This window comes from Pleuronectes platessa, chromosome 14, assembly GCF_947347685.1.
Source record: "Pleuronectes platessa chromosome 14, fPlePla1.1, whole genome shotgun sequence".
Taxonomy (NCBI): Eukaryota; Metazoa; Chordata; class Actinopteri; order Pleuronectiformes; family Pleuronectidae; genus Pleuronectes; species Pleuronectes platessa.
In genome coordinates, this window is record NC_070639.1 from 20880914 (window position 1) to 20906902 (window position 25989).

At 41.8% G+C, this 25989-nt stretch overlaps 1 protein-coding gene across 2 annotated transcripts in view; it reads left to right on the plus strand.

The window, feature by feature from the left end:
• Nucleotides 1-25989, plus strand: part of adarb1b (adenosine deaminase RNA specific B1b) — a 104081-nt gene that overhangs the window by 59774 nt on the left and 18318 nt on the right. The window contains exon 3 of one of the 2 annotated variants that reach the window (XM_053439554.1): nucleotides 6381-6421. Coding sequence is in view for 1 of the 2 variants with exons in the window: in XM_053439553.1 (XP_053295528.1) it covers nucleotides 7520-7619 (100 nt within the window). In the remaining variant the exon portion in view is untranslated. Of the gene's footprint in view, nucleotides 1-6380; nucleotides 6422-7290; nucleotides 7620-25989 lie in introns of those variants that run through there. The other variant, XM_053439553.1, reaches the window with a different exon arrangement.

The following is a 25989-nucleotide window of genomic DNA, read 5'->3' on the forward strand; positions in this document are numbered from 1 at the left end:
CGGGGGCTTATGGTCGTCTTGGGAACCCGAAGGGAACACCCATGGGAAGAATGAAGTCATTCCTATTTACAGGTCGGCTAATTTAGAACAGAGGCAAGCTCCTGTTTAGAATGTCACAGCGGATAAATAAGGAATATATAAAATTAACTAGAATGTGACTTAGCAGAGCACATTTCTAATTGGGGAAAATATCAAAAATCCACAATGTTAAAGAAAGACGTCCCTGGATCTCCCCCTTTGTGGCTTCCCTCTAAAATTTGATGAGCTTTTTCCCCTGTCTTGTCTTAGTTTTGTGGAAAACTGTTGAGTAGTTTAGTTTATGATCCTTTGGAAAAAACAGACAAATGGACGTTAAGTCGATAATCAGATTTTTGGAAGCTACTAAAAACCACATCCTCTTTGTTTATAGACTCTCGGACGGTTGTCTGTATCTTCGGGTGTTTTGCTTTGTGTATATTCTGTCACATTAGACTAACACTGTTTTGGTCCAGATTAACGTTGCAGCTTGCAGAATACAGCTCATTTAAGCTCGGTTCTGTCTGAGAAGTGTCCCAGTCAAAGTCAGGCAGAAAAATGTCATTGCCATTTTCCCGCTGATTTTCCCCCTGATCTCAGAACAGCCGTTCCCCATGCAGTGCAGTTTGCACTAACTCTCTCCCAGTCGGTGAGTGTGTTGAGTCCAGGTGGTTCCTCTGATACGTGCGGGGCCACCATCTGCCTCCTCACCTGCCATAGTGGGGCTTCATCACTGGGCCGTGGCAATCTAACCAATAGGTATCATCGGTGTAGTATCAAGGATAATCCATCACTGGCCTCCCAGAGTGCTAATCCAAACTGTCAGGGGCTAAACACAGCCCTCTGTAATACTGATCATTGAAATGCAGAATTTTTTTTTAAAAACCATATTGAGGTGACGACATGCTGTGATTTTTGGCAACACAAAAATCCTCTGAGCACTGCACTGTGACAGATAGGGAGGGAATACATAGCCACATCTCTTGCATTGTGAATTCTACCCAGCACCTACAGTAAACGCTAACAGCACTGAAATAGTCATTCTCACATTGTCTGCCGAGCCCGATTCCTCACTTCAGTCATCGCAGAATCCTTTTTCCTCATAATGGCGTCAGAATGTGAATACAGAACTGTACTGCTGGGAAACCCCAAACCCGTACAGCCACAAGCCTTTGAGCATCCAAAGTACAAATCACTTTTTATTAGATTCCTCGCTGGGGACCCTGTTATGAAACGTCTTTCAAGTCAAGTGGCACAGAGACAACAGAGGAAATGTCCCCAAACAAGTGACTTTCATTGAGCTTGTGGGCTCGTTGATGTTTTCTTGTTCTTTTATCGCCCGTGCAGTCGCTCTAGAACCACTTGACCTCGTCTCACCTTCATACACTGACACCTGGGAGCTGGACCGTCCAATAAATGACCACAACTGTCAATCTAAGAAAAGGCAAAGTGCATCTCATCCACTTTGAGATTTGACCTTCCTCACAACCACAACATGCAGAAAATCTGATTCAAACATGCATGCAGATGAAAACATCCATCCTGTTATTCCATGTGTCCATATACTGCACAATATGAATCATCCTGTAGCATTACTGCCCTCTGCTGGACGAGTGTCAGTAAGACAAAAACATTGCCAGACACTCACGATGGAGAGAGACAGTGCAGGGTGATCCCGCTCCTATCTCCCTTGAATTATTATACATACAGACACACATATAGACACACAAAATCAGTCACAATATAAGTACACATACACACATAATTAAGTGATGCATAAATCAAAACAGTTTCCCTTTTATGTATGCGAGAGGGAAAAGCTAGGTCAGAGGGAGGGGTAGCATTTAATGGCTTATCAGGACCCTGGCTACTGTGTGTAAGTGCGTGTCTGTGTCTTCTGTGTGTGTGTGTGTGTGTGTGTCGTGTGTGTATGTATGTATGTCTGTTGACAGTGGTTACCAAGCCATTGGCCTGATTTTTTGGCTGCAGAGCGGCAGTCGAGGTTTACAGTCACGCATTCACTCTCTTCCTCTTATCATACGCGGTTGACTGGCCTCTCTGTCTCTCTTTCATAAGCAGCCCTCTCAGTCTCGGTTTCCTTCCAGGCCCCCGGGCTCCAACGTCTTTGTACTCCTCTGCCGTCGACTTCTAATCACCTCTCTCAAGTTGATCGAAGCTCCCATATCATTTCCCATCCACCCACTGCCCTTTGACCAGGTCTACAGAGAGCCGGAAGGAGGTTCGCACCTATTAAACCCTAATATGACCACAGCTGAGACACACACACACACACACTACCTCTCAGTTCTGAAAGCTCTCAAAGGCTCTCCCCTCCTGTCTCTGCTAATCTATCACACACACAACCTCATGCTCTCGCCAAACTCCGTGCACAAAATGAGGATCAGTGAGGAACACACACTTCCACACAAGGCAATGAAACTCCGTTCCTGCCTGGACGTTATTCATCTGCCTTCACACTCCGGTATTCAGCCACCGCGGGACATGCTCACAGACCTACATGTCCGGTTTGGAGCCGGGTCTCCACACAGCGACTTGGGAAAGCTGCTTCAGCATGCAGCGAAAAACATGAGTGCGTTTTTGTCTATGAGGAAGAAACGAAAAGTATTTTATCAGAAACAAAGAGAAGACGCTGAAGTTTAATTTTTTTCTGCACGTTGCTTGTTAGCGTGTTTTTTGCTTTCTTCAAACGATCTTGTTAGCCTGATGGCTTTTTCTTTGTAGTCCCTCATTTTTAACGAGGAAAGCTTATAAATGCTAACGAGCAGACCGGATTTTGGTGAAGCTGAAGGTTCCTGTTCACTCATTGCAAATGTTATTCTGTCCACATGTCACTTTAATGATGCTGCACTATTTGACCCTGGTTTGACACCACTTATATCTTCATGGGTATTTCTTTGTTTATTCGTTAGGAGGATTACGCAAAAACTTGCGTAATGAAATTTTGTGGCGGGATGGGACATGAGCCATTGAAGAACCAAGGAAATTCATATTGATTAAATGTTTTTTTTTTAAAATAAAATCACACATTTTTGTGTGTGAAATTTGGTGCAGATCTGATACAAAATCTGTATCAAGTAAATCTAAATGTGGCTTCATAAGAGGACTGTTTGTGGACATAAGCAATCTACTGAGGGTGATTCCCTTATAGGTTAACACAAGGAAGCTCCAAAACTATTCATGAACCATAATTCAAAGGTAAGATTGGTAATCCTATAAAAATTAGCAAATGCAATCTACACTATAAAAAATGCAATCGATCAATACAACTGCTAAAGTGATTGGTTGTCTTTATTAGCATCCTGCAGCGGCCACAGACCTTGTGGCTCTTTGTCTTTCTTGTTTTTTTTAAGAAACAACTTCCCAACCGTACCTTTGCTATTCATCTACCAGCTTCTACAATTGTGCTGAGCTTTGAAATTTCTGCATCCCTGAAACTGCCCCTAAACTCAGCTAAACTGGCTTGAGAGAAAGATAACCACACAAAAAAACCTGTTTACCGTGTCTATTTTTAGAGCTTTGTGCTTGTTAGTGGACTGTACATGTATGAACCAACAGATGGGCTCACCACAGTAGTCTGGATTTCCTCCCTGTGAAACGCTCTAAGAGTTTGTCTTTGTCAATAGTTGTGTTCTGCTGTCAAACCACTGCAAAAGGCCACCAGGACTGGAGATGTTATTTGAGTCTGGAACTCTGTTCAGTCTGGATCACACACCACAGAGAATTGCCTTCACAACCACAGCCTCTTTTCCTCTTGTCCATTCAGTTTGTGATAGGAAGCAGAGAGAGAGAGAGAGAGAATGATGGAGAAAGAGAGAGAATGAGCGGAGGGTAAAGTCTCTGCCAGTGGAACAACACAGGCCTCTGTGGAGCACGCACTGACTCCATTCTCCCATGTCTGCTGCTTTTGCTCTGTCTCTATAAATTAAAACATGAAGGGAAGTGGAGTAGCGGCTCTCCTTCACAGGCAACAAATCAAAACAAAAGATTTAAAAAATAACACAGCCGCCCAGCCAAGGCAGCTGTGGTGAGACTTGGCCTGCCCTGGTTGTGGTTGGCTTGGACACCGAAGTATGAATGAATTTGCGCCTGGAGTATATTTAAGTTTCCCAATCTCCTTTCTGGTCCTGACTTCTGTGTCCCACAACTCGTATCACAAATCTGTTTTCCCTTTTCTATCTTTCTAACCATTTTCCACAAATCCTTCTCCCCGTTGGACTCTCTCTCAGCCGCAGTCTCACTTTCGCTTTCTCCCTCTTTCTGCTCGGTTTAACTTCATGTGCTTAATTGGCAAGCCCTTACACAAAAAGCCTCTAATTTGGTTTTTAGGAGCATTTTATATCAAGCTGTGGGAGCCGGGCTGTGGGGGAGTGGGCCGGCAATTAAAACAGCTTCATTGACCTTAAATGATCCTGCGGGCTACAGACCACACTTTGGAAACGTTCTCCTTCACCTTATGTTACCTTCTCCTCACTTCACCTCCCTCTTTTCGATTCCACATCTCGATCTTGCTTTGCCTCATTTCTTTATCTTACAATTCCCAACTCAAAGATTGTTTAAATATCTATAGATCCTCCTCTTTACTATTCTCAAGCTTGTTGTCTGTATTTCTCCTTTCCCTTCATGTCTCTTATTCCTTTACTGTCATCTCTACCCTCAGCTGCTCTATAAAGGCTTTTGAGCTTTAAGGCTTTTTTTTTCTCCCACACTCATCCTTTGATTTTCCGTTATTGTTATCATTCTGTTTGATTCCCATAATGTTTCTCAAACCACATCTTGCATTTTTGATTCTCCCCGTGCTAGTGTTTAAGTTAAGTAACTTGTTAAAAAGTTAATCTTTGTTACTCTGCTAAACGAAGTCCTGCATGGGGCTTTTCCAAAAGCCTCCTGCAAACCTCAATACGGGACCCAAACCGTTTTCCGCAATTATCTCCAATTCAAATCCGGAGCTACACGGACCCGAGTTGTGTTCTGGGGAAAGTATCTGTCAGAGGCCGTAGCACCTGTGCTCCTGCAGCTGTCAGTGTTTCCTCCATGACAAAGTGTCGAGCTTGCTGCTATCAAAAGCTAACACACCAATAACAAGCATTAAAGCCAATGAGACCGTGTTCACCACTGGCTCTTTGTCTTCATATGATCCAAATTGATGCACTAGCTAGTTTGGTATTGTATAATATAGTTATTTGAGCAGAAGTGAAGGGGTCAAAGGTCGCGTCATATCGGCTGAAATCCTTGTGACTAGATTTCATATTTGCAGATTTTTTTTTAATGATTTCTCCACACATTTAATCTATAATATAATGATTTACCTGCATTAATACGCAGTGGCGCTATTGTAGGACGCTATAAAAGATGTGTCTGTCTCAGACTGGCCACCAAAGTTTTAAGTTAAACAACTCGTTCAGCTTCTGTACAACAAATAAGTGTTCATGGATTTTAAATGAGTTAAGCCTCAGAAGGTTCCGTGTCCATGTTGCAGGTGCATGACACAGAAAACCTGGATTTACGGAGCTCAGTAAAAACAGTTTGCTGCCTGGTTTCTCCTCTGGACTGGAACATGGGAGATGTACAGTAGCCTCACGGGGGAACTACATATTTTCCACATCACATTAACCATGTTATCGCTCCCTGTTTCATGTGCATCCATTCAGTCTGCAACAGACCGCCGTGCCATTAATCTAAACTTAATGTAAATATTTATCTGGTCTAAACTTCCAGCTGGATGATGAATTGGTTTCAGAATAGTAGAAAAAATACCCATGTTTTCTGCTCTGTCGCTTGAAACGCTGAAAGGTCTTCTTGTTAATTTAAAGACCAGTAATCCTCAAGGAAGACATTTTATTAATCTGATTATTTATCATTTAGAAATTCTACAGATTTAGATCAGCGTTTTGGCCACATATGTAAAAAAAAAACTGCCACAATGGGTTTCTCAGTAAAGGCCTCGTTTCTGCCAACTGCCGTGCCTTCAGACAGGAAAGCATTTAATGGGTTATTTTGCAGAGAATTAATTGGAAGCACGTTTTTCCAGCTAAGATAAATAGATTCAGTCACTTCACCTGGAAAAACGTACATTCCATTGCTCCAAACAATAGCTGTGGTCGTCCAGGAACACAAGCGAGTTGTTGCCGGGGAAAGTCCATCTTATGTGGAAACCTGGCGGAATAACCAACTTTTAATGGGACTGTTCTCCCGACCTGTGTACTTGTCTTTGCCCCTCTGATTCTACCACGAATAATTTACCCTGAACTGTTCATAATCCAGGTTTCTGACAGTAACTCTGCAATCGGCCAAACTCTCTCCCTGCTGTTTACTTACTTGGAACATCTTGTCTTCCTCTCCTTCAGGTTTTTTTTACGATCGCAGACGTCACACACCAGAGCCAAAGGTGAGTGGAGCTTCTCTCTCTCTCTCTCTTTACTTTTTCCGCTTCTGTTTTTCAAGTCATACTCATTTTCTCTCTTCCACAACAAAATTCCTTGACAATGGCCTCATATAGAGAGTTTGTAAAGTGTTTATAAATCAACCACAGTCGCATCATTTCAACATCGGTGGGCCCTCGGCCAAACCCCAAATCGCCTCCATGTGTCCGGTGTGTGTTAGTGAACCACTGAATGAACGTGGATGAGCAAATGAGCTGCAGTGTGAAGTATAATAAGACGAGTGTTGTTTATCAAATGCAGACAATTTACCATTTAACTTTTTACCTCCATGGTTTAATAATGTGGCGCTTTGGTGCCATCACAGATGTAATTACACAAACCAACCACTAGAGAGAGGCAGAGTATTGTTTTCTGTTACCTCTCATGCTGGTGAGTCTGAGAGGAAGGGGGGGGTGTATGAGCACACAAAATCTTAATGTTTAAGATATAAAAGGAAACAAAGGTGAAAATCATTGCAATGGTAAAACACATTCATATAAGGTTTTATGATGTGTCTTTAAATATTACGTATTCTTTTGTATTTCTGCAACCAGATGATCACAACAGCGCAGTGTGTGTGTGTGTGATGAGCTGTAAGGCAGATGGAATAGGGGAGAAGGTGAAGTTGTTTTCTCTCTGTGACTGTGTTGGGATGTCAGTTACTGTGAGAGGGGATTAGACAGGTAAGCAGCCCGATTCCGCTCGCTGGGTTAATTCACCTCCATCCGAAAACATGAGTCTCTCTCTCTCCATCGACAGTCCCCTCCTTCTTTCTCCTCGCTCACCCCCTTCGCCTCCCCTCCCTGACTAGTGATAGGGCAGACATGGAGTCAACGGAGAATAGAGGCGGCGAGAGGAGGAGGAGGAGGAAAGGGAGGGAGGAAAAGAGAGTTGGGATGCGAGAGGAAGACTAAAGTAGAAACAAAGGGACGCTGCAGGTGTGTGGAGTTGGTCATCCTGAATATCATTAGCCAGCTGTGGCTGTGAGAGTTGAGGGAACAGGTAGACAAGTTCTAAAGAAGCAGTTTAGTTCATTTCCTAAAAGTGAAAGTGCAGCCAGAGACATGGCCCTTCTCACCAGCGGCACTCAGAATCTGGACTCGTACTACTGCCTGATCCGACGCAGGTTCAAGAGGCGGCGCAAGAAACGCTCCGAACGCAAAGGTAACCCCCCCCCCCCCCCCCCCCCCCCCCCCCTGACGGCAGCGGTTCATACGCAGAGAGTGATGCTGAGCTGAGCTGGTTGTAGAATGTGTAGTAACAGGTGGGGGAGCAGAGCTGTGCACTCACTGGAGTAAAACTGTTTGTTTCACTTGTTGGGTCAAGTCTCAAACATCAGGAGGCTGCTGGGAAATCTGTTCATGTTTCTCTGTGTAACAGCAAATTTCATTGATTTGTAAAGTTGTCTGAATTTCACAAGAACCTCCTCTTTTCTTTATCGTGTCATTTTCACAAATTTGTCTCTTGTTATGTTTTTTTTTCTTGCATATTTAAGAATATGGATCCATTTATTAGTTACTTTTAGCCCAGCCATTATATAAGTCTGCACATATAATCCAAACTAAGCATTTCATGATCATGAGGTATATTATAGACCTGTTTTAAAAAAGTGAAGTGTCAGTAGAGAAACACAGGAAGCATGGACAGAGAGCGCTGGGTCCCTGATCTGATTAAATTATTACAACTACCCAAAGCATATGTATACAAACTAGCAGGAAATTGGGGTTTGTGTTCTGATGAGTATTTAAAAGACCTGTAAGTCAATTCAAGAGACATGATGTTGTTGATGCACTGTCCTTTATTTAACATGTCAGCCACACATCTCTGCTCTGTCGTTTTTCTGTAATCGATGGACTTTAACAGACTTAAGTTCAGGAAACTGCTGTGTTTAGATTGAACATGTTTTTATGTCTTTTTTTTAATTAATTAGTGACTGATTGGTATTCTCTCTCATCTTTTACACACACACACTCACTCTCTCTCTCTCTCTCTCTCTCTCTCTCTCTCTCTCTCTTCTCCTGTACATGCACTCTCTCTATCTCTCTCTCTCTCTTTCTCTCTTTTTCTCCCTCCCTCCCTCTTTCTCATCCTTTAAACTCTCTCTTGCTCATTCTTTACATGCTCTCTCTCTCTCTCTCTCTCTCTCTCTCTCTCTCTCTCTCTCTCTATCTCTATCTCTCTCCCTCTCTCCCCCACACACACACACTGACAGGTGTGTGTCTCTGTGTAATTGAAGTCAAGTGTCGGGAGCCCCACGGAGGCTCGGAGCTCTACTCTCCTGAGTTTGCTGCTCTGCTCTGAGGATTAGCCTAACAGCAGCGGTAGTAATTACTTAGGTGGCCACAGCTCACTGGAAGCATTAGCCATGTCTCAGCCACTTGCTTTGACACCCAACCGCCTCCAAACTCCCCCCCCCCCCCCCCCCCCCCCCCCCCCCGCCCCTCGTCGAGCCGAGTCCATTCATCCAAGTAAATCCAACCACTGCTGATGCTGCATTTTTCGCCCCCGTTTGCACACTCCAGCCCCGCTCAGGCAGAGGCTGCCTACGTCCATCAGCATTACACAGGTCCGTTTCCCGCCTTTTCACTCGCCCTTATCACCAGGGGAATGAAAGTGGCACTTTTTCACCACTCCCAGAGAAGCGATGACTAAGCAGGACTTTGGACCAGCGTTGCTCTGTTTGCTCTCTCAGGCAGCTTAATGCCTCGTGCTGGAAGCCCCCTGATAAGTTGCTTAGTGCTTGAGCTCCTCAGCGTGCCCCGGTGGGCTGGGCGGCTAGCTCTGGCTGAGATGATGAGGTCACACACTTATTTAAGACAATCATCAGTTGAATAATGTGACACCGACTCAAGGAAATCTCTGTTCCCTTGAACACTGAGGGCAGAGTCCGTGCTGCACCCGTGCTGCACCACTGGACCGGACAGTCCATTAAGTGTGGATTAGTGTCTTCCACAAGGACACTCAACGTGTCGATACAGGGGTGACCAGGGTCACTGTTTTGAGGGAGCCATCCTTTCATAAGCACTAATCCACAGCACAGCCCTAAGCAGAATTTATATTCAGTTCAACCTTTCACCTCATGTTAGTGCTTCAAACTTATTTCATCCCATTTGAGAAAAAATCACGTTAATGAAGCTTAATTGGAGAATTTATGTTTGAAGAGTTTTTGAGTTTGTAACACAGGAGTTTTCCCTTAAGGTGTAATGACAGAGTATAAGAAGAGGAAAAAATATGAGAAACTGTATGATAGAAGTATGAAATAGTATAATATTGTATTCTAATACATTGAAATACCGTATAGTTGGTAGGTAATATATATATGAATACCTTCAATGTTGCATCTCCAAACCAGATTTTTTTTAAACCTCACCTTGAAATTGATTTTCTCAAACAACAAGACTTTTTCAGACAAGGCTTCCCCCCATGCCAGAAATCAAAATAATATAAATGTTTGAATTTCAGGGTTCTGGTGACTCACTGTCACACTGGTATGACACACAGGTGCCTCTCAAATAGAACAGAACCATTGTTAATGTTATTAGTAACACCTCTGCTTATGACCGGTCATAATGTCTACTGTGAAAAAAGGCCCATGGATGACTGTTTGCTATTTGTTACCTCATTAACATTAAATATAATCTCACGTTGCTATTTAACCCATATGTTAGTCAATCATAGTTGCTTTTATTTGCTTTGTGCCATGTGAATAAAATGTATTATTACTGCAGTATAACCTGCCACTCGGTCATGCTCTACTGGAGGATGAGTGGTGGGACCAGTTACCATGTAGATGATCTTCATTTACCTTTGCTTTATAAGTGAAATCACCATCCGGTGCACAGTGACTTTCAAAATGCTCAACTTAAGCATATCTTCCAAGTGATAGGTTCTTCAAGGCATCCCTCATAAATGTGCCACGCCATGACACTCGCAGGCGATGCTTTCCAATGGGCCGTATATGAAATATGGAAAATGGGGAACACAGGCCTGTTTTCTTCTATGTCAGCAGAATCTCCAAAATGAGCTTTTGCTACTTGAATGGGGGGGGGGGGGGGGGGCAGCGAGGGGGCTTTGCTCCGGCTTATGCTCACAGTCATCACTATGAAAAATACTTTTTTCTGTAGAACAAGGCTCTCTTTTAAAATGTTCTCTTCTCTCGGTATAATAACCTATATATTAATTTACTACTTATCTGAAAAGTATTTAGAAATTGTGCTTTTTGCCGTTTTCCTTTCCTTAGAATAATTGTAGCTGTTCTGTGTTGACTAAGAAAATTGATGTACAGCCTCTGAAAAAGCTCAGACAAACCTATTAACATTTAACAGCAGTAGCAATGGGAATCAAATTGAGAACAACAACAAAAAACCTGTTAATTATGAGCCGTGCCTCATTCAGTGGCAGAACATTCTCAGGCACCGCAAACACAGCGGCACTCTGTCACGATAAGAAATGAGTTGTGTCTGCCTGTCTCAATGTAATTAGCCTCGATTAGCATGCTGCTAATGACTGTAACAGACTGACAGAGGAGGGGAGGGGAAGAAAACCATTGTGGCGCGACAGCACCGAACCACCGAGGTGTGTTTAGCTGGCGGAGAGACACTTCACAGCCCTGGGGATGTATGCAGGGATTCATCACCACAGTGATAAACTTCATTAGGGTAGATTCAATGTAAATGTGGATTCAAATAGATATGGAAATGTTATTTTTTCTTCTGTAGCTGGTTATTTCTGAGGGGATTTTTTAGATGAATGAAACAGGACGTATGCGGATGAAAATCCGATTTTCCCAAACAAACGTGTTGTGTACAAACCCTTGTCAGCGATTCACAGGAAGCTTAATTTTAAAGCAGGTGGTCATGACATGCAGTGAAGGGCTCTGACTGTGTATCTGTCTCCAGTGTCTTTCCTCCCACCTCTGACATCACTCCTCTTTGGTAGTATGAACATTTTCACCCTCCCTATGTCACCTTTCACAATCTTCCTCATCCTTTCCCAGCCTGTGCTCTCCCTGCCTCCCATCAGCACCACCTGTCTGTCTGACATTAGCGGAGGCACAAGGTGTGAAATTCAACTCCCAGATGACAGTGTCAAAGACGCTGGCGGGCGCGTATCTGCGTTACTGCATCTGTGTCCTTGCACCGCATTTATTGTCAGGCCCCCCCACCCCCCACCCCTCACCCCTCAGCACATACACACTAAAATGTTTGAGTATACACACATATCCATCTCCTTGGGGGGAACAGGATCCCGGTGTGTCTAACCTGGCCTTGAACGTGGCCATCAGTGTTAACTGTGAGCCTGCTGGGCATTTGGTGAGGAGAGGACAGGAGGTGTGTTGGGGTGTGTGTTTGTGTACGTGTATGAAAAGATGTTTTTTGGAGGTCAGTGGTTCAGGTTCGACTTGGGTTAGGTTGATTCAGAAGTTGTGTTGGGGGTAAATCTGCAGAAAATCTATGCAAAGTCCGCAGAAGACCGAAAGAGAGAGCATACCTTACATCACATTACATTACATTACATTACATACCTCTGCAGACAGCCCCTTTTAAATTCAATCAAGCCAAACCAAAGTAAACACACTCATTGATATCAATCTCCTTAACATGCCTGATTTCTTACATCAAGACCTCTGTGTAATTTTTGTGTAAGTTCTTCCGGAAATTCCTTTATCTTGCAATGTTTAAGAAAGTGGCAGAAAAAGTTCCCGTGCAAGTTTTTGCGCAATCCTGCTCAATATGTCTCGGTTAAAACTCAAAAGAAAACACTTGAACCTGAAATAGTTTAATGCACAATGTTAGGGTTTTAACATTGGAAATATTGTAAATGTTGGATCGTGGATCCTCAATAAAGTAACACTGTTAAATCCTTTGGGAAAATGTTTACTGACTAGGAAGAAAATCAGTTTCTGTCAAATTTAAGTCAAACATAAAAATGTAACACAATGGTTTAAGGCTGGTTTGGATCGTATTGGTTTTACCCTGTCGTGTCTATTATCGTGATGATGGTGTCTTTGCATGAAACCATAGTTGTGCACTATGACAACCTGGATATATGCATGGTAATATTTGTAGGTTTCCAGCAGCTGTTAGGTACTTGAACATTGAGCACAGCAGTGGTGAGCCAGGCATGCTCGCACACACATTCACACACTTCCAAACACACTCAAACATACACTCCTTTTCCCCCCCACAGGCACTCGGTGCCTATGCTGTGTCATAAATCAGAGCTGTCAAATAGATTTTACAGCTCCTAGTGAAAAGAGGAGAGGCAGCCACCCAACAACCTTGAAAAGATGGAAGAAAGCAAAAGTAGAGGAGTTTTGTTATTATTAAAGCTGATACCTGGACCTGCGGAATCTATAAAGAATAATGGGACAGCTTTGCACCCTACAGTGGGGTCAGTACAATATGTACTATAACTGCACACTCCATGTGTATTTCGCCTTTTACTCAAAACTCATTTATTTTCTTTCTTTTTATTTTTTTTTTCATTTGAACACTTTAAATGCAACATCTATCCTAAAAATGTCTGAATCATGAGTGAGTACAATATTTGGGTTTCAGTTCTCAACATGTGGTTAGTTTAAAGGGGCCACACATACGCTTTTGCTAGTGCTACACTGTCTGAGCAGCCATGGGTGCTGCGTGCGTTGTTATTTGAACGATGAGTGGTCAACAAAAACACAAAACACACAAATGATTAAGAAACTAAGTACAACTCTTTTGAACTGCACATTTAACGATGTGTTAAAGCAGTAAGCAGTATGGGATTTGGACACGACAACAATTTGTGCCATGAACTTTAAACCGTGCAATGAGATTGTTAAGGTAGAACCACATGTTGTTCTGTGGCACCACGCTGATGTAGAAGTTATCAGATGGATGGTTGTTATCTTAAACCACTGGGATGTGACCCGACTGATTGACATTAAACTTCATGCTAGTCTCTCTGCATCACCCTGTGACTCCAATTGATTGGTTTTAAGGTTTCAAATTAAAAGCCCTTGTGTAATTGCAGCCTTGTGACATTGCAGATATCACATATTGCAAAATGTATAAAGTGGAAATACTCTCTAGGCCGTTTGTCCTCAGAGAACCGAGAGGATTCAAAATACTTCTAAAACTTGGTACATCTACCCCCAGTTTTATGAAATGTGCGTTGTCTCAGATGCCTTCCTAATCCCAGCTCATCTGGTCGTGTTCACTGGTCGGAGGAGGCTCATTGGACGGCAGCGTCTGAATGGCTGCTTCTTAATATGCAGAGTGGAGGAAAGCATGTACCACCAGAAGTAAGGCAAATCACTTCTGGCAGCCTAATTCACTGGTCATTAGAAGGGCCAAATTGAATAATGGACTCTGAGGTAAGTGTGTGTAAGTGCTTGTGCGTGCGTGTTCACTTGAATGTCTGTTTGATGAGACAGGGCCGTGTTGGGTGGCCGTACTCTGTGGCCCCTATACCTTGGCCCATCAGTTTCAATCAGGCAGCACGACAAGCACTCCACAACCCCTCTCCATTAGGCCCCCGGTGCCCACACGTGTACTCTATTACACAGCATTACCTGGGCAGGGCCTGGAGCCATCACCTGTGGAAGCGACGGATGGAGAGAGTGAAAGAGAGAGAGGGAGGGAGGGAGAGGGATTGGCTCTCAAAAAATAAAACTGATCCCATTTCTATTAAGCTTCTTCATCGTTCTCATGTTCTTGAGGTAATCACTGGACTGCCAGTGCTTTATTGGGGAAAGTAATGGGATTGCGGGTGGTGACAGTCGCACTCACTTATCTAACTGCATACGCAGACAGCTAACAATGATCCCACGTTCCTACTTGTATCCCTACCTGTCCCTGTTCCTAAGTCTCGCTGCTGCTTCGGCGATATTTACACATCGACTCAATGTTTGTCTCTTAAAGGGCAATTACTGCATCCTTGGAGCTATAACCAACATGAATACAGTATTTAGAATTATCTGGACCGCCTTCTCACACGCTGGATTATCAACTGCATACATCAAGATATAAGGGAAGGTGTGAACATTTATAAGTTTCAGCACTCATATTTTATCTTCTCCAACCAACAGAGAAAGCTTCTGAGTTGGATAAAAGCCTAATCTGAAGAATATAAATCAAAATAGTGAGTGAATCCAGCAGAGTGGAAAGAAGAGATGCAGTGAATATGACCCAAAACGAAAAGTACAACTTCTAACTAAGCCAAAGAAAATAAGAGTTTGCCCATAAAAGCAAGAAGTCCTTGTTGTCCTATAATATGTCTCCCACATATCGACACCACGCTACACATTGGGAGAACAAACTGTTTCGCCCAGCAGCGAAATTTATAATGGTGACAAGATGAAACATTTCGTATTTAACTACAAACTATAACACCAAACTACTATTACAAGCGGTAACTCAACATTGTTCTAATACACATTCTGGTAAGTCAGGTGGGCTTAATAGGGCTTGAAATGTGATTTTTATATATTTTTTTTTAGAGAATAAGGGAGAAATCAGACAGCAGTGGAATGGATTGGAGTGGCCGCGCTGCCCGGTGGGCCTATCAGTCAGAGTTAGGGCCGCTGAGAGGGTTGTCTCATAGGCGGGCTCTCCTGCACTGGCCATTTCCCGTGGCCATTTGTCTCTGTCCAGTTTCTTTCCCTGTCCTTGCTCCCTCGTTTTTTCCCCGTCATCTCCTCCTCCCCCTCATCTTCGATTCTTCATTTTAGACTCTTAGTCTGTTTCTTCCCTCTTTACTCTGCGCCGCGCACTCCCCTCTGTTTTTGTTATTTTTCCAACTTTTCCCTTCTGGACAGTAAATTGTTTTTTTCCCATCGGCAGTGGAGCGAAGAAACATTCATATAGTTTTGAAGAGGCACTTTTTAACAGCTGTCGTTGTTTGAGATTTTTTGTTAATCACAGTGCTCTGTTAAATACTCAGTTGTGATTGTTTACTTTGCCTTTTGTCATTTCTCAACTCTCTTTATTTTGGTGGCTGGCGATAGTACTTCGAGGGAACAATTCGGGCTTCACAATAATCCAAATTAATTATATTACAACAATCTAAGTTGTAATTTTATAAATTGACATCAAAAACAAAGAGTTATTTGCAATTAAAGCCAAATATTCTTGCCGTTTTTCATGGATGTAGCTTTTTAACAGGCTGCTCATATTCAATTATAGACTCACCGTGTATATATTTATTTCACAGTAAGTGACAAAATGATTGCAATAGATCATAGAAAAAACCTTTTTTATGCCAAAAAAAATGTCAAATTGCAACCCATAATGCAATTAGACCATTTGCTCGACAAAGCTTAAATTGTTCGGTTGTTTGTTCGAGTGATGGAAACAATTGTTTGCTGCGATTTGAAATTAAAGCACCAGGTCGTCATGAACAACCTCATAATCACCCACTCTAATAGGAAAAAGGCTAGAATTGATTAATTTCTATTTACATGTAACACGTTGGGGGCAAATGCAGGAACATTGCATTGATCTTTGGAGTCAATATAAATACAAACTGTGAGCCGGGCTCAGTCAGTCAGTATCACATAACACAACCAGGAGATCCAGAGTAAACCCAGCTCTGATAAATAAGTTGCTGTTATTAGATTCTCTCTGCTCTACCTGAAAGGCCATGAAATGCACTAATATGACCTCAATATCAGAACCGGGAATGAAAATGTCAAGGCTCAGGTCTGAATCAAAGAAAAACAAAAACCTTGCAAAATAACTTCTAGCATTTTTCTTGTTGTTCTGAAAGCTCTGACTAAATTTTTAGATTTAAGGACAATTCACCTGGTTTAAATTATGATTTACCTGACTAACTTTCAAATATTTTCCCGTCACATGTTCATGCCAGACATCACCACAGATATCTTATCTTTCTGGCCGTCATTTTACCACCGCTCAAGCTAACACACCATATAAGGGCTTCATGAGCAGATGTTTACCTCTGGTTTCCTTGGAGGTTGTTGGTACCTGCCTGAACATCAACCTCATCGTGTGGCGGTTCGCCCTGTAAATACATGTGTGCTTTGAGATAAGAGGTGAGGGAGGTATGTTAAGTACTCACATCTCACATTGTTGATAAATACAGTGGGTTATGAACAAAATATTTGGTCCTCAAATGCTTTTGTATGATAGGACTTAATGATATTACAAAAATTGCTAATATTTAACAAATATTGCAATATAAGTCAAGTTGTCATTTCTTAATTCTATATATAAACAGTTTTTAAAAGAAAATTAGACTAAAAAACTGAGAAATTTAACAAAAAAATCTATATTATTCATGAAAAATCATGAACTCATATTTTTTTATACAGAACCCTAACTTAAAAAGAGAAATTATCAAATTCATTTAAAACATTCTATTTAAAGTGAATCACATTCAAAAAATTAAACTTGAACAGCAAGCAAATATAACAATAACTGAATATTATTATTGGTGATTTGTGCAGCAGGCAGAAGAAGTACATAAGTTCTGCGGTGGAGATCAGGTGTTTTTGTTTAAATCACATCGACACCACGGTCGACTCTCATCACCAGAAGCTCTGTTGACATCTCCGTGCGTGTTAAACACGTCATCATCACACCCACTTGCCTGCGGTGAGTCAGAGGATCCCCTGCTGTGTTCTCACGTTGGCTCCTTCAGATACTCCGCAGATACTTTACAAGGGGACTGGCCAGAGAAAGTCTGCAGTAAGTCCAGAGGCTCTCAGTCGGACGTTGGTGTTCACACTCACTGCCCCTGCTAAGAATGTCCAGAGGATCTGTTCAGTGCATGTCTGAAAGCAGCTTATGTGAAGGGGAGAGCTCCTGTGATTGATTTGACAGGAAGACTCAACAGTTTGTGCACAAAACTACATCAACATTAAATAACATCTGAATTATTTTAAATATTATTTCCTCATTTCTAATTTGTCCAATCAACCACAAAACTATAAAACAAAAATCCAATCTATGGAATACAATTTGTGGAACATTTTGTGTGTGTGTGCGTGTTGAGTGTGTGTATGCATGTCCATTTAAAAGTGTTTATGCAGGCTGGTGCTGTCACTGGTGTCGGCCGTGTGTCGCACCCACAGGCTGAGCGGTGGCTTGTTCTGGCTTTGATGGACACAGGAAGTGAGGGCAGCCATTTAGCTGCAGCCTCATCTCTGGCCTACCAACCTCTGTAACCCGCCAACCACCCACCTGCCACCACACACACACACAGACAAACACACACACACCTCCCTCTCCCCGGCTCTAAGGGAGCTTGGGGGAAACACAGCCACTCACTCTGATGATTTATGACCACACCTGAAGCCTAAAGAGAGTGTGGGTGTGTGTGTGTGTATGTTTGCAGGATAAAAAAGAAAAAGAGTCGAGAACGAGTCTTGACTGTATATATATGTGTGTATGTGTGTGTGTGTGTGTATTAGGGGGAAATAAGGGTGTGACACTGGTGTGTGTGGGGTTAAAGGGAGTTTTCACCTTCAAACACAATGGTCCATTTGAGATTCTCCAATTTAGTTTTTGTGCATATACAAAAAGTGTGTTGTGTGCTGCAAACAAATGTGTTGGTGTGTCTTCTTCTTATGCAAGGACACCATTATCGCTAACCTTTACGTCTCGGCCTTCAGAATATCTCTCTCCCTCCTCTCACTCCACAATGAACCTTGACTCTGCAATCTCCAATAAAACCCATCATATAAAAAATTAATATTGATACACTCTGCCCCTGCTTCCTCCCCCTCTCCCCACTTCCACCTCCAGAGCTCCGTGGTGATAAACAACCCACTGTCAGATATTAAAGTCTAGAATATAATAAAAAGACAGATTTTCTGTTCTTCCACATATCTCCTGCAGCTCAGTTTACCCGAGATAAATTTTTCATATTTTGGGGGAAATATATTGTGATTTCATTGAGTTTCCATACGATGCATTCAGCGAAGCTACTTATCCAATCTGAGGCTCCGAGAAAGTAAAGAAAAGAAACATTGAATAAGGCTGCAAATTGAACTGATTCCATTTTAAATGACCAATCTGTAATTCTCAGGGTTTATGCAATTCGTTTTTTAACCAATTAGTAAGAGTGATAATAATTTAGTCTTGTCAGATCCTTACTGATTTAAGGCAATTGGTTGGACCACAGTAGTCTTCTCTATGTTGTTTTACATCCTGTATACAAGTGAATTGTTTCTTCTAGTAAAGGTGTGGTTTTGGAGTTATGTGGTACAGTTACCTTTGTGCTGTTTGATTAGTTGTTTGAACATCTTATGATTCAAATATTTTTACACTCACGGTTATTGTCAGTGGAATGTGACAATCTGAGTAATATGTCTCGCTGGGAGTCATTAGATGCTCGATGTGTCAGAATGTTCTCAAGCTGCAGGACGACACCCTGCAACAAATACAAATCCACACAGTCGAAAATGAGGCATAACTTCTGAGTGTAGTCTTGAATATTCTTATGAATGTTAAAAGCTTTTATGGAATAATGCTTAATGCAAAATAAAGAATATCGCTGAGATCAGATGTATTTAGTCTGTTTTGAATGTTCTGAAAGACAAATTCTTGTCATTCTTCTTGTCTCACCTTTATTATTTAAATTCTTCACACTCCTGAAGTCCTTACTTTCCACTTTAGACGTATTTCCTCTTGTTTTTCTCAAGACTGATGCGTTTGCACTTTGTATCATTTGTTTTTAAAGGTGCTATATAAATATTTCTATACTTATTTATGGTACACACCTTTGTATATGCACTATGGGACATGTTGCGAAAGGTAAATCACAGACAACAACGGTGAATCTGAGCACTTCAGAATCAGCTGTGCCGTAGGGGCTGAAGTGACAGTGGGTGTGCCGAGGCAGTGCCCATTTTTCCTTCTTATCCCCCAGCAGAGCCTCTGCGTTGGTCCATTACCCAGCGAGCTCTGGCATTGTACTGCAAACGGTACCACCCCAGAGAGCCTGTCAGACCGAGGCGGTCAGTTAAACACACCGTCGGCCATGCAAGTCGTCTGCTGCAAATGACCGAGGATGAGTTGATGCCGTGGATGTGCCGACGACTGAAACTTGGCACCTTCTGCTGTTGTGTTTCCACTTTTAACACAATAATACAGTGGCTTACTTAATCCTGTACAGCAGCCTGGATTCTAAAAGTTTTAACATTACACTCTACGAGGTCTATTAGGTTTAGTCACTGTAGCAATTTCACGTAATAGGTTTCAATTTACAATGAATTTCAACAGTTATTAATAATAATGGAAGTCATGAATTACCACCCTACAAGCAAGTTCATGCATGCTCACAACATGCATTAATGTGAAATGCAGTAGTAGCACGTAATTAAATCCTCTATCATTCATAAGCTGTATATTAAATGGTTTCCAACAATATAATGTAATTCTACACAGCTGTAGTTACAATCAAGAGTTTGTTAATAATTATAAACTCCAATATTAAGACAAACAAACTGTACATGATTAAGGCAAAAGCACGAAACAGGCCACAGATGTCCCTGAATGAATTGCTTGCTCAGTTCAGGGACACTCCACAGTTAAGGAATTGGAAATTCGGCACATTCCATTCCAGCAAAGTGAATAGACTGCATTATGTCCCGTAAATTGACGATTGAATATGAATTAAAAATATATTTCCTGCAATAATAGCAGCTATTCAAAGTATGGGTTGTAAAGGTCAGTGCCTCGTCAGATTAAGCTGTCCACGGTTTTTCAATTTTCAATTTGTATTTTAACTTACATCCTGACCATGAAAGAGAAAAGAAAGCTTTTCTCTCCTCAGGGGATTACTCCTTGAATTCTTCATTGATTATTCATTCACAAGAACTAATTTTACATTTCTCTTATTAGGAAATTTCTGTATTTTTTGAGAAAACATATCTGAACAGTAAGTTTCTCGGGTGGTTTGTCAAAAGTCTGGTCACAACTCTAAAAGCTGTGAGCATAATTTAGCAATCTAGCAGTTTTTTTCTTCAACCACTGTAAAGTTTACAACCACATGATATATGTTCTGACTTTTAAAAGATGTCAACACAGGTTTCTGCTCAGGGACGACTGTGAAACAAATCCCATCAGAAAACGAGCGCATTTCGCTTTTTGTCTTCTGTAAACCAGTCCTGTAACAGATATCATTATGACTGTGATAAAAATCTGAGAAAGCAACACATTTATCTTCGCTTTTTTCAGAGCAAACTATTTAGGCTTGGACACTTCAATTACTGTGCATTCAGGCGACACAGTATTCAGCCATGTTTTAACAAAAAAAAAAAGAAAGAAGGGGAATTGGGGTAGTGGTGGTGGGGGGGTAGTTCTATTAAAATACATACTCCAGCACACAGGCATCAAAGGATCCTGAATTACTCCGGGTTGTAACGTGCCTGTTTGGATGAAGGGATGTATTTGTCGAAGCATTCAGATCCCGGAGATAAGAATGTGCGGTACATTGGCTGTATTTGTGCAGCGCTGCATTTTTGTCCTTCTCTGTGTGCTGGTGACAGCAGCTAAGCTAAGCGGGGGTTGTTCTCGAGCTTGTCTACGTCAGGCTGCTCAAAGTTTGTTTGTGTGTGTGTGTGTGTGTGTGTGTTTGTTAATATGCTGTTAATGTGGTCTGGGTGACAGTAGATTTCCTCATGCGCTGGCTCACTGGGCCCTAGCATGAGCCGATGCCAAAGATGCTGCCAACACTGCAGACTGAAAAATCATGGGACGCACGAAGCATCAAATGGATTGCTTCAGTTAGTAGGCAAGTCATTCCATCCATTCAATGAGAGAAGGAGAAATACAAGTTTATTCTTCGTCGCTGAGTTGACTTAAATGGCTCTGCCTGCTTTTAAAAGCTGTGACTTTATATAAACAGTCAAACATTTCTGAAAATCAGTTTTTTGAAGCCTGTCAAAGGCTACGATTCAGCGCCAGACGTGCACTGTCTTTGTGGCCTTTTCTTAAAACCCAGTTTGTTTTCAAACACCGAGGACCCAGCGTAGAGTGAGTGAAAGGTTAAAGACGAAAGTAAAAAGCAAAGGAGATAAATGCTTTCAAAGGCAAAGTGCTTTTTCCATGTGTCTGTATAATAGCACGAAAAGAGCAAACCTTTTCCGTGAGATGACACTGTACACTCGAGTTTGGCGTTGGACCAGTCAGAGGCTATCATCTTTTGGAGGGACCAATTAGAAGCCATCATTCCATCTGTGGGTGAGCTGCCATGTTGCCATTGATACTGATTACAACAGTTTCACCTTCTATCCCCTTTTGGAGCTGTTGCTTGTGTGTGACCACAATAAAATGTTTCTTCTACATGTTTGCACTGAAGTGGTCATTGATCTTGTGTTTGCATGAAGTAGATAAATCAGCCGTGTTAGGTAAGACAGTGATGCAGTTTACAGCCACACTGCAGATAATATAACACCATCTAGGAATCAGGTGGAGGACTCAATGATGCTCTTCAAACTTCTTCAATTATCATGAGAAATAGAATCCGACTTGTTAGAAAAATATGCTGGAAATATCAATATAATGGTGTCTGGGGAAAGAATAAGCTCCGATGCAACAGATGTATAGATGTCAAAGGACGAGTGAGACACTAAGTATATTAACAATATCATCGGGGGAAGGAAACCTACCACAGTTGAGAAACATAACACTTATAAGAGCATGTCAGAGTGAAAATCAAAACATACAAAGTGGTCGAATCTGAAAACATGTAGAGGGAGTTTAAATGGATTTGAATATGTAAAAGCCAAAATTCAAAGCTACCACTGATAGTAGCAGGTGGTGGTGCATCAGCATCTCAGAGATGGAACTGGCTTTACAAATGTAGGCGGTCTGGCTGCCTAATAAAAAGGCTGAGAGCTGAGAGTGTAAAGAATATAGGATAGTGAAGAGAGGCACAAAGTCATTCAGAGTTAAGGGATGCTACCCTTGTGAAAAGCTACCCTCCTAGTAAAGGCTGATCCATGTCCCAAGTATTTTAAGAGCCGTCCCTTACAGTTTGCAGTGAAAGCTCAGTTAGATGAGGTGATACACAGACTAGAATAAAGCAGGTTGTAGCTTAATCAATGCAGCATCCTAAATAATCACATTTAGAAAGAACATGAAGATTCTGGACTGATTGACTGATATTCCCCAACAAATACAACAGCCACCACTGAGAACATGGTGTTAGCAGAGGTTCTTCTTCAAGCTGTTGCCATTTGACACCAGCTCGCACCACACATCGCCAAACATGTATTGAAAATATGATTTAAAGATCTTCATGTTGTTTGCATTGAGCATTTGGCTGAATGGAACAGGAGCACTTAGAAAATACGCCGTTCAAGCTGCCTCCAGTGTTAATGCATTGTATTTTTGGGGCTTTGTTGCCCTTTTATCATAACAGGTTTCCTTCCACATCTTTGCTTAGAGCTTGTGAAGCTCCACTTGCAGAGGCTCCTACTAATCTGATTTTTGTTTCTTTTTTTTAATGATTATTATTAAAGGTTAACTCTTCATGCAAGCAAGATTATTTATTCAATTATTTTTTTTAATTGGTCTGAAATAATATTGATAGAAAATCTGAGTTCCTACAGTAGCCTCGATATAGGCACTTTGTTTTAGACGGTTTGATCCCCGCAGCCGGCCAAGGGCAGACCCTTCCATCGCCTTCTGTTTTAGAGAAGATAATGATTCTCTTTTACCTGGAATAGGATTGCGTTTTCTATCTCTCTCGGTCTCTATTCTTCCCTCACCTTTACCTTTCCATCGCTCGCTCCACCTCCCCCCCATTCCACCTCCTCGTCAGTCTGCCGCTGCTGGTGCTCCCTCCACGGTGGCGATGCTCTATCGCTCTGTCACAGCGCAAGCGAGGGATGAGAGACAAATCAAAACCACCTTATTTCCCCTCAGTCCCCCTAACCATGCCAGATTGAATTTGAGGTTTTTCATCTCATTTCTCATCTTTCTCTTTTCCCTGCCTCCCTTGGCGTCCACTCAAAATTACCTGGAACCAAGCCGTCTCACAACTTGATGACGCAGAATCATTTATGCATGTGAAAGGGAGATAGTCGGCAGCCCTCACTGTTTATTCTTTGGACTCACTTTGAAATCCTCGGCTTCAGTTGTGTGTGCTCCAAAGCCTGCCTTGTCTTTACCAATGTCTAAAATCATCATACATGCAATTGTCTAAATTAGATTAATGTCCAAAATTGAAAATGACCCTTAAGGAAGCTGCTAAATCACCAAAAAATATATATTTTTGATATTCTGTACCTTACATCCATTTCTTTGCCAATTTTATGCGGATCACAGTCTAAAAGTCTATTTATATGCTCTTATTCCCAATCGTTGACCATCTCTAAAACATATATCCTCTGTAGCAGTATCAGTGATTCCCATTCCTCTAGAACTACAGAAGTAGAATACAAACTGTTTTCTGTTGTATTTGAATACATTTTGTCAAATACGAATACGACTGTATTTGCAAATGTTAAATACCGACGGTAAAACCAGTCTCTGGACCATATTAAAGAAAAGGTTGCTGCCTTCTAAGCTCATGCTTAGTGCTAAGTGCTAAGTATCAGACAACTTGATATGTTTTCTTTTTTATTTAGCTTAAAAACAGAAGCAGTCCATAAATATGTAAAACACATACACACAGCGCACTGCTCTGCCTGAGTAACCTTACATCATGATTAGGTTCTGCTTTTCTCATAGACTGGTGTTTTTGAAACATTAAAAGAATGTTTTATTTAATACGGATCATGACTCTTACTCAACCCAAAAGTATCAGCTTCCATTAAATGCATGGTACAAAGGTCCTGCTGCATAAAGCACTGCAGAGGCAACAACTTGTAACTGGTCTTGTGTGTGGCTGTGGTTGTTGTAGCTGCTGGATGAGTGTGTGCGAGCTCGGGGCATCTGGCTCCTGCAGCCGGAGAAAAATTACTCTCATCTTCCACTTTGTTGGACCTACTCCCACCCAGCCTCCCTTCACCCCACCTTTTCATCTTCAATTATGGGTTGGAATATGAATCTTTAATAGGGTGATAATTGTGCTAGCATATTTGCTGTCACCCACCATTAGCCCAGATTAATTAGCCCATTTAGTTTAGCTTAAGAAAGTGTCTGGCTGAGGAATGGGGGCACTGATGGAAGGCGGGTGGAGAGAGAGAGAAGAATCAGCACAATCTGTTCTATATCATAATGCTATCGTTCTCCTGCTTTCTCTCTGTCTCTTTGTGTCATGTGCCTCTCTGTCTATTCCCTCTTTGCTGCTTTCACTCTCTCTTTCTCTCGTACCAACTTCCTAGGTTAGTGTGTTTCTTCAGTGAGCTCTCATCTGCCCAGCTCCGAGCTGTATTTTCTATCATGCTGTGGTTGGGGGGGAGACTTATGGGGGAAGTCATGCAGTTTAAACATGCATCCAACTATTGATTCTGTAATTAGCAGTTTATTGTGAAACCATTGCTGTAACTTTCCCAAGGACGCCGCTTTTCTGAAAGGAGATTTCATGAAATCATGAAACTTATGTCCCGTAGACTCACATGATTATCAGAAGTGAATTTTACGAATTCAACAAATGATCAATGACATTTTAGATTTGAACAGTTTGTTAATAGTCCTCTGTGACTGCTTCACATCTCTGTTTGAACCAAACGTTCAGTTGGAGGCTATATTCGCAGATAATGGCTTAGCAGACCTGCATCTCCAACTGCACATGTTGGTGTTTGAGTTGCATTATAGTTAATGAAAAAAGAAGAATTTGTGACATTTAAAAAACTAAATTTAGTGTAAACTACTTATTGTCAGTCTGTCTATTAGAGGGGCAGAATATTAAAGAGGTGAAACACTCTTTATTGGGTTTTCAGCAAAAAGTAATTAAAGCTGTGCTGATCATTATTTCATATTATCAACTATTCAATTGACTGCCTCAATGTGCTCACACATTGTCAAACTCCCAGAGAATTATCACAGAAAATGTGCAGCTCCCGTCAGCTCTATGGAGCATCTTAGCATCCTTCAGCTCATTGCTGCTGGTTCACAGCTGTTTTGGTTCCCTCTCCTCGAGCCCATAAACCTGATAAGCCCTGATAAGCTGATGTTAGGTGACCAGCTCAACACCAAAGGGACAAAGTTACTTTAACTTATATTTCACCAGTGTTTCAAGACAGAAAAAGGCAAAACAGAGCCAACTGAATGTAACGCAGGCCTGAATTTTTTTTTTAAACATAACCTGAGGGTTGATTGTTAACTGTTAGTGTAATTTGCAGCATTAGCAAACATTTCAGATTACTGGAAATCATTTCATTCAATGTTAGTGTGAGAGTTATTGCCTAATGGGGCCTTAATCGCTCACTCCACCTTGGGATAAGTCGAGCTGGTAGGTGTGTGCGGCGGTGGAGGGACCTGGCCATGTCACTGGCTGTATATCTCTCAGCAGGCGATGGGAAATGAGGTCTAATCGGAGGGATATTAAAGTCACAATAGACTGCTCCTGCTATTAAGGCCTGTCAGCCCTGGCCTCCTCTCTCACCTTGATATTTCTCACTCGCTGAATATTT